Source organism: Ctenopharyngodon idella, chromosome 6 (assembly GCF_019924925.1).
Source record: "Ctenopharyngodon idella isolate HZGC_01 chromosome 6, HZGC01, whole genome shotgun sequence".
NCBI lineage: Eukaryota > Metazoa > Chordata > Actinopteri > Cypriniformes > Xenocyprididae > Ctenopharyngodon > Ctenopharyngodon idella.
In genome coordinates, this window is record NC_067225.1 from 33,465,335 (window position 1) to 33,476,821 (window position 11,487).

General features: G+C 36.8%; 1 protein-coding gene across 5 annotated transcripts in view; it reads left to right on the forward strand.

Moving 5' to 3' along the window:
* The window catches only part of ralgapb (Ral GTPase activating protein non-catalytic subunit beta), a 36,606-nt gene extending 25,584 nt beyond the window's left edge, over window positions 1–11,022 (forward strand). For all 5 annotated transcript variants that reach the window (XM_051896160.1, XM_051896162.1, XM_051896163.1 and 2 more), the window contains 14 exons: window positions 159–341; window positions 475–626; window positions 714–901; window positions 987–1,090; window positions 2,020–2,175; window positions 2,324–2,533; window positions 3,219–3,377; window positions 3,494–3,653; window positions 5,113–5,235; window positions 5,468–5,604; window positions 7,452–7,557; window positions 7,676–7,751; window positions 7,832–7,980; window positions 8,080–11,022. In XM_051896160.1, coding sequence (XP_051752120.1) covers window positions 159–341; window positions 475–626; window positions 714–901; window positions 987–1,090; window positions 2,020–2,175; window positions 2,324–2,533; window positions 3,219–3,377; window positions 3,494–3,653; window positions 5,113–5,235; window positions 5,468–5,604; window positions 7,452–7,557; window positions 7,676–7,751; window positions 7,832–7,980; window positions 8,080–8,273 — 2,097 coding nt within the window. In that variant the 3' untranslated portion in view covers window positions 8,274–11,022. The remainder of the gene's footprint in view (window positions 1–158; window positions 342–474; window positions 627–713; window positions 902–986; window positions 1,091–2,019; window positions 2,176–2,323; window positions 2,534–3,218; window positions 3,378–3,493; window positions 3,654–5,112; window positions 5,236–5,467; window positions 5,605–7,451; window positions 7,558–7,675; window positions 7,752–7,831; window positions 7,981–8,079) is intronic.
* Window positions 11,023–11,487: the final 465 nt, after the last annotated feature.

Genomic DNA, 11,487 nt, shown 5'->3' on the forward strand with positions numbered 1-11,487 from the left:
TTATTGCAATATTCCACAATATTTATTCAGAATATTACTGTTTTACTGCATTTTTGGTCAAATAAATGCAGTTTTGGTGAGAAGAAGAGACTTCTTTCAAAAGCTTTTAAACCGTTTGTGTACAAAATGAGTAAAATGCATGTTTGTTTTCCGGACAGGTGAAGGTGAGCGTGGAGTCGTCTGATCGTAAGCGTGCGGTCAGCTCTGTGTGCAGTTACATCGTGTATCAGTGCAGCCGTCCCGCTCCGCTCCACTCCAGAGACCTGCACTCCATGATCGTCGCTGCCTTCCACTGCCTGTGTGTCTGGCTCACCGAACACCCCGACATGCTCAATGAGAAGGTACGGCCAGTCAGACCTCAACTGGACCTGTTTAGAGGTCGTAAATGCTAAAACTTGAGCACCAGAGATTATTACTGAAGCCACAACAAAGCTTTAAGAGGTCAGTCTTGTATACTCTTCTGTTGTGTCTAAGGATTGCCTGATTGAGGTGTTGGAAATTGTCGAACTCGGTATCTCGGGCAGTAAGTCCAAAACTGGCGAACAGGAAGTGAAGTACAAAGGAGACAAAGAGCACAACCCGGCGTCTATGAGGGTCAAAGATGCTGCAGAGGCCACGTTATCATGGTGAGCATCTTTCATAAACAATCATTGATTTGATTTTTCTCTTACGATATGTACGCCTCTCTTGATTTGTGCTGCTGTGTGTTCCAGTATAATGCAGGTGTTGGGTGCGTTCCCGTCTCCCAGCGGCCCCGCCTCGCCCTGCAGTCTGCTGAACGAGGACACGCTGATCAAATATTCCCGACTCACCTCCACGTCTCACAGTAACTTCAGATACTTCGTCCTGGATAACTCCGTCATTATCGCCATGCTGGAGCAGCCGCTGGGAAACGAACAGAGTGAGGAAAACCCCCGTCACATTTCATTCCTCCAGTACATTACAGCTCTGATTTCCTGTTAATATGTTTGTGCACGTGTCAGCAGATCCCTGTCCATCAGTCACCATGTTAATCAGAGGCATGTCCGGTCGACACGCATGGACGATGCAGCTCTTCCATCAGCCTCGAGGGGCAAGAGCCAATCAGAAGGTGAGATGCAACATCAACCGCCAATCAGAACAGAGATGTGCTTTCAGTAGCCAGTCAGATTGAAGCAATAGAGTGCAACAGTCGGGTTCCGGAAGTATTCTTTAATGATAACTTAATGAAAACCTTTAAAGACAGACCTACTATGAGCTACGAGGTTGATAATCGATGGTATATGCATTTGTTGAAGCCATTTCTCAGCATTATTTTAACTTATTTTAATTGTTGAATATGTGGTGAAACTACATTACCCATGATGCTGTACTGAAAAATCATGGCAAAAGAGCTTGCTGGTAATGCCCACTCCCATGAAGCATCGCAAAGGACTTAATCAAGGTGTCAGAATACTTAAATATTTATATATATATATATATATATATATATATATATATATATATATATATATATATACATATGCATATTTTGCAATAAATTTATCGTTGTTAATAGATATAATCGACCACTTTAAATAAATATTTTTATATTTCTCCGTCGTTTGTAATGAGTGCAACAGCTGGGTTCCAGAAGTAAAAACCTTCATTCATTTTTTTTCGCTCTCAAAATATTTAAACGTGTGTCTTTATGTCTACATTGTTTTTAATTTGATTGATGTTCGCAATGCTTCATGGGATTGTAGTTCTTTTTCTTATAAAAGCCATTAAATTCACAGTTTTGTACCTTTTCAAATACTTTTTTTTTGTTTCTAATGTTGTGATTCACCTTGTAGCTGGTTGGCTTGGTTCATTATGATGCCTTTTCGATTTATTAAATTAATGGAAAAATTACTTGCGGAACCAACGCTACTGATAAAAAGTGGACGGGCACTAATGCACTCTATTACGATGTCCTTCGAGAGAATGTGGCTTCTCAGATTCTGTATTTGGGAATGATTATGAGCTCATACTGTCTCTTTATATCCGTCTCTCCTACAGCAAGTGTTTGTTCCTGAAAGCCGACCCATTCCCAAAAACGACGTAGGGATTCGGTTTAACGTCAAGCACAGACCGTTCCCAGAAGAAGTGGATAAGATTCCGTTTGTGAAAGCTGACCTGAGCATCCCGGATCTCCATGACATTGTGGATAAGGAGGTATAAAAGCCTCAGAACATTCTGTTATCTTCAGCATCACACACTTCACATTATATGTGGAAACCTCACTGCTAGGCTTGTAATTTGTAATATTATGTGTGTTATCGAAGTACATGCTATATTGATCTTCATTGTGTGTGTGTTTCAGTTGGAGCAGCAGCACGATAAGCTGCGAGCCGTGATGGGGAAGCAGATAGATTATGAGACCAAACTGGAGCACTACACAGAGGACTTATGGAGGAATAAACCCTTCCCAGACCCACTGACAGACTGTAAACCTCCACCTCCTGCTCAAGAGTTTCAGACCGCACGCCTCTTCCTCTCGCACTTCGGCTTCCTGTCACTAGAGGCGCTTAAGGTATGAGAAGGGACAGCCAGCAGAGTTTGTGTAGTTCAAACAAACAAACAAAACCTTAATTTAAAAATCACTAGACTACATGAAAAGAAACAACAAGATGTTTCGGTGTTCATCCAAACACCATCTTCATTTGTTAAAACACAGGAAGTAACTTGATGCATACTTGCCAGAGCTGATGGTATTCCCCACTGCTTACTATGTGGACAACTTGGTAGTCATGTGACTACATGTGTGTGGATCATGTGACTTATGTGTATAGTTACTACCTGTGTTTTTACAACTAAAGATGGTGTTTGGATGAACACCGAAACTTTTTTTTTTATATGTAGTCCAGTGATTTTTAAGGAAAGAGTTTGTTTGAACATTTTATAACCTGGATATTTTAGAAAGTCATGAATCTACATGAAACTAAATACTTAAAGTTTTCATTCTCATTTTCTACTTGAACTATTAAAATAACTAATACAAAAACTGAAATAAAAAAAAATAAAAAACTGACAAAAACGGCTAAAATCTAAAATTAGTCTAAAACAGAAATTCAAAAAGTAATTCAAAATAATAATAAAAACTATAATACTAAAATAACACTTATTTTGCACAATAATATGTTAATTTAATTATTAAAATGTATTATAAAAAATATTTAAGCAAAATCACAATATCGTGTGTGTGTGTGTTTTCTCAGGAGCCAGGAAACAGTCGACTGCCTCCTCACCTCATCGCTCTGGACTCATCTGTGTCAGGCTTTTTCGATGACATCGGATACCTGGACCTGTTACCGTCCCGACCGTGTGACACCGTGTTTATCTTCTACATGAAGGCTGGACAGAAGAGCAGTCAAGAGGTGAAATCTCATAAGTGCCCTGCTGTGAAACTGCACAGCTAATGAAGCTCGTGTACAGTCACAGATGTGCATAAATCAGTACAACTAATATAATATTAATGAGCTTGTGTGTGTAGATCTTGAGGAACGTGGAGTCATCGGCAAACGTGCAGCCACACTTCCTGGAGCTGCTGTTGTCTCTGGGATGGCCGGTGGAGGTCGGGCAGCATCCGGGATGGACGGGCAGTGTGTTCACCAGCTGGACCATCAACACATCCAACGGTGCTGAAACACCAGGTACACACACACATTTCCTATCGTTATAAATGTAATCATCACAATGCACATAATTTACAGCAAATATAACAAGTCAACATGATTATCTGAAGACATACAAACAATCTTTTCATGATCAGACTATAAAGATAAAACATTAAATGATTATGATGCTCATAATATGGAATGATGTAGTCATTCCACGAAACCGGTACGATTTGGACTTACACATTTTTAGATTTTTTACCAAAATGTATTACTTTTCTGAACACCCCACAACATTAATGACATATTTAACTTCCAGAAAAACATATTTTCCCATCTCGGGCATCAAATCCCTATTATTATTGGTCATTATTTTAAGTTATGGACACTATGGGAGCTCTCTAAATATTATTATAAAATGTATTTGTGATAAAATCAACATTTTCCTATTAATCAGATGTCCCTCACACTAATTCAGTAATTGCAAATATAAAAGTTACATAAAATTTCACACTTTTGCTATACTAAAGCCTGAAATGGGCACTTTTTGTGACAACATTTTTTTATCAAAGGCTTAACTTCAGAATGTCAGTATTCTTATGATTGCTCTGAACATTTCAGACAGAATTCAACAAACTTTAAATTACTTTTTCATAAAAGTTAACAAAAAATAATAATAATAATAATAAAAATGTAGGTGTGATGGGGTTGTGGATTTTTTTTTTTTTTTTTTTGTCCAAATTGGCCACCGCTCTAAATCTAGTGAATAAACGGAGAGCGCATGGCATGCATGATATTAAGAAATCATGAATAATGTTGAAATAACAAAGATAATTTTCACAAGTAATAGTTTTCTATCTTTAATTGATGTAACGGGGTTGAGTCGTTAAGCTTGACAAACACAATTTCACAACATAATTTAGTTATAATTATTAAAGAAGGTGGTAACTCGCCTGTGTCTGCTCACAGTGTTGTTCAGAAGACTTCTATGATGTCACTTCCTATTAATGATGTCACATAAGTATCAGTTCATTATTCTTATAGGGGGAGAATGGTTTGTGTAACGGGGTTGAGGGGTTACTGAGGTATGGAACTAAATGTGATTCTAATGAATAATCATGAATTTACTTAGAAAAAAAAAACATTACCAGCAAAAAAGCACAGATGGATATTTATGGGAATGGCAAAATGAATGGACTTTTTTTCTCATTTTATTATTCATATCAGAAGTATACTTTCATCGAAGGCCTTGAGGGACATGACAAAATAGGTGGTGTCAACTGAAAAAAACAAAATAATTTCTAATATGAAGATAAAATGTATGTCATGTTTTTAAACATTATTAAAGGAGACATTTCAATTAATACAAAAAGCTTTTAAAAATATGTTTTGAATAGATAAAATACACTGAAAAAGGTCAGAGGGACTCAAATCGTACCGGTTTCGTGGAATGACTCAGCAGCTGATGAGGTGTCATGTGTTTGTTTTTGTGCAGATGATTCAGTGACTCTGGGCGACACCGGCGGTGGTGTGTTTAACGGAGAGAAGCGGGTGCTTTACTACGCAGATGCTCTGACAGAAATCGCATTTGTCGTACCGTCTCTCAGCGACTCATCCGGTAAACTTCTCTGCCTGCTTTGTTTCTACACTACGCTGTTCTGTTGCTGTATTCAATCACGTTTAGGGTTGATTATGTTTGCGGCTGTGCAAGAAGTGTCTTTTCTGTCACATGCTGCTGAGGACTATTAATGCCGTATTGATTTCTCCATTAGTCTAATGCGTTTAACCCGTTTAATGCATTAATATTGATTTATTTAATATGACAAATGTTCATTTCTCTCCTAATGCAGCGGAGTCATCGGAGCACAGCTTCCCCACGGCAGACTCGGACTCTCAGATGGAGCTGTTACCCAGTTTACTGAAACAGCCCAACCTCACGCTGGAGCTCTTTCCCAACCACTCTGACAACATGGGACCTGTGCAACGGGTAACTTCTCATCTCATTCTCAGACCTCTGAGCTTTTAAATCACTTCAGTAATGAGGCACTTACTGGTTAAACGGTTTCAGCTGGCCAGTATATCAGTCTGTGGTGTCTCTCAGGAGTTATCGAGCAATAAAACACACGAGACAGGGGTGGCGAACTTCATCCATCTTGTTTTCTCATTCACTCTCACTCAAAAGTACGAGAAGGGGATTGGGTTGAGGTAACGTCTGTAGGGAGAGCAGGAGGGGGTGTGGGAGAAGAAAATCAACACAAATTGAAATTATTGTAAGAAAAAAGGTCTAATCCACCAGGAGCTCAATTTAGGAAAAAGGAAGAGGGGAAACATTCAAGAGATAAAGGCATGTATGCAGCTATCACTCATCTCATTATAGTAATATGCATATAATAAAATATGCTAATTTATCTATTATGCTATGTTGCTTGCTATGTTATTACACATAGAGCAACAATATTCCTTTTTTTGTCCAACTACCTTACATTATCAGAGTAAAATGTGATTTTGTAACATAATGTAACTTTTTTTATAACATAATATCACACACTTTATTAATATTTTACTGTAAAGTTGTGCAGTTTTGGGCGCTTAATTTTTTTTATTATTATTTATTTGCCTCAATTTGTAATAATTTAAATATATACATTTATATAAAATTTCTCAATTTCATTCATGATGATTGTTGGTGATGGTTTAGTGGACAATTGCTGCCATCTACTGGAAAACAAACACTTTTAAAATTAAAATAACAGGAATTTTTAACTACAGCCACTAGATGGCTACAGAGGATTACTCAATGGCTTTTCTTTTAGATTTGTTTAGACATTATAAAATCAATATTATAACAATAAAATGACTCTTTTTCAAAGTTTAGGATTTTTTTTTTTTTTTGCAATTGTCACAATATTACACACTGTAAAATTAAGTGAGTTGTTTTAAAACAAGCAAAATAATCTGTCAATGGGTTAAGCAAAATAATGTTATTTCAAACCGAAAAATAAGATTATTTTGCTTACCCCATTGGTAGATTATTTTGCTTGTTTTAAGCAAAAACTTACTAAATTTTGACTTATTTTTTCTGAAAACAAGACAATCATTTTTACTTGTCTAGAAAATGCTTCTTGATTTAAGAATTTTTAGATATTTGGACTGGAAACAAGACAAAAAAATCTAAGTAAGAAAAGCATTTTTTGCAGTGCAGTCAAACCTGAACATGCTGTTATGTGTTATGTGTGTGTGTGTGTTTTCACTTGTTCTCCATCGTAGATGTTAAGGTGTCACTCCTCCATTTCTGTGTGTGTTCTTCATTGTAGCTGATTTTTCGTTTTTGTAAAATTATGTAAAAGTGAGCAAATTGTGTAGTCTCACCCATTCATCTCTGCGGCCCTGTTTCCATGTGGTATTAAGGTGCGTTTTGGTCGATCGTATCACAAGTGGACAACGCTAAATACAAGTGTAAACATGGTGTAAAACGTTTTGAGGTTTTTCACTTTTGACCACTTCCAGAGGTAGTCAAAAACGCACTCGACCAGATTGCTTTCGTAGTGTAGACGCTCATGTGGTCGAATGCATTCGAAAAGCCACAAAAGACCACTGATGATGCTGAAAATTCAGCTTTGATCACAGGAATAAATTACATTTTACTATATATTCACATAGAAAAAATCGATTTTAATTGGTAACAATACTTCACAATATTACTGTTTTTACTGTATTTTAGATCAAATAAATGCAGCCTTGGTGAGCATAAGAGACTTCTTTCAAACACAAAAAAAATCGTAATTATTCCAAACATTTGAGCGGTAGTGAATAATGTTTATTTCTTGCGGTCAGTCCCCTACAGTGAAAAGCAAGAAGTTGCCGTCCGGCCGGCCGATACCACCATTGGGACCGGATACCAAAGTGTTGGTCGTGTGGGTTGAGCGATACGATGACATAGGTACAGTCTTTCCGATTCAAAATTCAATGTATTACTTGTTGTTTCTTTGTAATTATTTGTGAAATTAAACTTTTTTTTTTTTTTCAATGTAGTTTTACTTGTGTCCTTTTTCCTGCAGAAAACTTTCCTGTGTCGGAGTTACTGGCGGAGACGAGCACCGGGGTGGAGACGGCCGTCAATAGCAGCGCTTCCAGGTAATGTAAGAGTTCCAGTTTGTAAGATTGATTTCAATCCCTGACCATGATCTCATTCGCCCTCACGTGTTCTCTCTCAGGTCCAGCTCCTCAGAGAAGGACGTTCCCATAGTTTTCATCCATCCACTGAAGACCGGTCTGTTCCGGATCAAACTACATGGTGCTATGGGCAAATTCAACATGGTCATTCCTCTAGTGGACAACATGGTGGTTAGCAGGAGATCACTGGGTATGTTTGTGTTTGTTTGTGTGTGTGTGTGTGTGTGTGTCCCATGGGTGAAAACTGAAGTCTGGAATCATGAATTTGTCATTCTCTCGCCCTCTCCAGGATTCCTGGTGCGACAGACTGTTATAAACGCATGTCGGAGGAAACGTCTCGAAAGTGACTCTTACAGCCCACCACACGTGCGGCGGAAACAGAAAATCGCAGAAATCGTGAACCGCTATCGTAACAAACAGCTAGAGCCTGAGTTTTACACCTCGCTGTTCATGGAGGTCGGTGAGACGAGCCTCAACCCATAAACAAACACGCAGACGAACGCAAACGAAGGTGGAATTAATCTGCACTCGAGTTGGTGGTTTTGGGTGAATTACGTTTTTAACGTTGATTGGCCAAATACTTGATCAACTTAACCTCTACACGATCAGTGCCCACCTGACAGGATGATTATTGTTCCGTATCTTAAAACGGAGCCTTTATTTCTCCTGTGAATCTCACAAAAACCGTCAAGGTTACATTTCACCCCCAAAATAAATTATATTCGTGCAAAATATATATTCCTATATTTTGCATAAAGAAAATAAGCCTGTTTTTAGGTTGTTGTTTTTTTTCTTGTTAATTACACTTTTATTATGATTTTTGAGACGTTATTTTCATGACATTTAAGCTCATTTTCCCCCAAATTCACATTGCATGTATTTTTTTTGTTTATAATAAATTACTTTTAGAATTAATTTAATAAATAATCATTTATATAGAATAATTTTCATTATTCTCAAATGTGATTCTCATTACACTAATACCATAAAAACACTGTAGTACAATTATTTTATTTCATTTTAAATTGGCATAATTAAAAAGCAGTGCAACAAATACCACCATGATTTATAAATACTTTGAAATGTAAATAATAAATCATTATTCTTTGCACATTACTGTAATGAGTTTTTTGCATTGTGTTGATGAGAATGTCAATTAATATCAATGTTAAAAACCATCTTAACTCCTAAAAACAGGCTTTATTTTTCTTCAAACAAAATATAATTTATTTTAGGAGTGAAATCTGACTCGTTGAGCGGTTTCGTGAGATTCATCCCGTTACTGTACTTCACAATGAATGACGTTTTATTTGATCATGTTTATTATTTGAAGGACTGCCACAGTAAGAACGTCCTCATGTGAAGCCGTTTCCTGTAGAAGCACTATTGAAATGAACACTAATCTCCAGCAGCCAATGATGTGATGCCAGTAGCTTCCTTCCTGCACACGTCGTCTTCATCTTCAGATCATTCTTCATCATGTCCTTCAGTGCGCTCACCTCAGCACTGCTTGCTTTCTTTCCGAGAATTGCTGTCTGCAGACAATGAGGAATGTATGGGAGCTTGTTTCCGCCATGAAATAAAAAATAAAAAAGGTAATTGCAACTTTTTATCTCACAATTATGAGAAGCAATTAAGTTTATGTCTCACAATTGCTAGAAAAATGTCAGAACCTTGAGATATAAAAAAGTCAGTGTGCAATTCTGACTTTTTTCTTGCAATTACGATTTTATATCTTGCAGTTCCGAGAAAAAGACAAAATTGCAAGATAGTTTTTTCTTGCAATTTCGAGTTTATATCTCACAATTGTCTTTTTTTGTAATTGTGAGTTATAAACTCAGAATTGTAAGATATATGTACTTGCAATTGCGAGAAAAGTCACCTGACAATTCTGACTTTTTTTCGCAATTACAATTTTTTTTCTCGCACAGTTTTATATCTTACAATTGTGAGAAAGTCAGAATTGCAAGATATATTAAAAAAGTCAGAATTGTCAGCTGACTTCTTATATAATGCAATTCTGACTATTTTTATCTTAATTCCGATTTTATATCTCACAATCCTGAGAAAAAAAAACTGAGATATAAACACAATTGTGAGGGGAAAAAAGTAAGAATTGCAATATATTAAAAAAGTCAGCTGACAATTATGACTTTTTCTTGCAATTGTGAGTTTATATGTTACAATTCGGACTTTATAACTCGGAATTACAAGGAAAAAGTCAAAATTGTCCGCTGACTTTTTCTCACAAGTTTATATCTCACAATTCTGAGAAAAAAGCTGCGATATATAAACTCACAATTGTGAGATAAAAAGTCGCAACTTTTTTTTTTATTATTGTTCACTGGCGCTTTAATAGGAATGACTAAGAAACAGATATTCGGTCGTGTCCGAGGACGACGGAGGGCTTGACATTTTGATGCCGTAAATTGCCAAAAGCAAAGAAACTTTTCAGCGGGCAGGTCCTTATTGGCTATTGATGCGACTTTACTTTGACCCATAATGCATTTCAGTCGAAAGACATTATAAGGGCTTATCATTTATTTATTTCTTTTACTTAGTTTTTCTCACATATTGTGACTCACATTTTTTCCCACTTTCTCATTCGCCAGGTTTCATTTATTCAGCATTTTTATCTTCAAATCAAGCTGAATTCGTCAATTTGACCTGTTTACCTTGTCGTTTCATATTCTAGAAAGCACTTTTAGATACAAAATATTCCCGTTTCCATCCTCATTCTGGTTGGCCTGTATTTATTTTTTTCTGTTTTCATTATAAAAATGCCTTTATATACGGTGATCACCTCTCGTGTCATAGAATAATGAGGCGTCACCCAAACACAACGCCAGTTTTGATCTCCGGTTATTCATGTGGAAGAGAATTAAAAATCCCGTTTTTGTGCTCAGAAGCTCCCTATTAACACAACGTTTCTTTTTGTAAGAACAAACTGTAACGACCCACATCCAGCGCACAGGATGGTTGCTCGACGGCGTCTCTTTTTCCGTGTGTAAATATTGACGGCATGGACTTTGTATAAAGTTTGACTTTCTATGTAAATATGCGGGTGTGAAGTTCTGCTCACTCATCTTATACTATTGATTAGGGACGGCACAACGGATGAACGCTTGTTTTTATTTATGCCATCATCATATATGTGTCCAAAAGGAACATTGGATATTGAATGTAACACATGTAATGAAATAAAGATTTTAATTAAATTCTTATCATATAATGACTGTGAATGCTTTACTGTGAGTGTGTGTGCATTTCATTGATCTCTGAATGTTTGCAGAGTCAAAAAGAAAATGTTTTATTCATTTTTTTCTCCTGGACAAAAGTTGCGTATGGCAGCTTGGTAATGCTGTTATCTTGTGCAGGAGATAAAACCACGTTATTACCCAGCAATCATATTGCACGCCGGTTTGCATGAATAGGATACAAAATAGAGTTTGAAAGTCGGGCTTTTGTTCTGATTCAACAAAAGGTCAGTGAATGGACCTGCAGAAAATGAGTGAGTTTAATTTGGCATGTATTTTATATGAAGTTTGTAGTATATGAATTACTGCAACACTGATAAAAAGTGTCAAATTTAACCTGGTAACTGCTGTCACCCCCTTTTTCAGCACAAAACGCCTCCATTGTAGTCTTGAGTTTTCTCCCGGGAACGAACACGTCACAATATTCCTCATTTAATTAA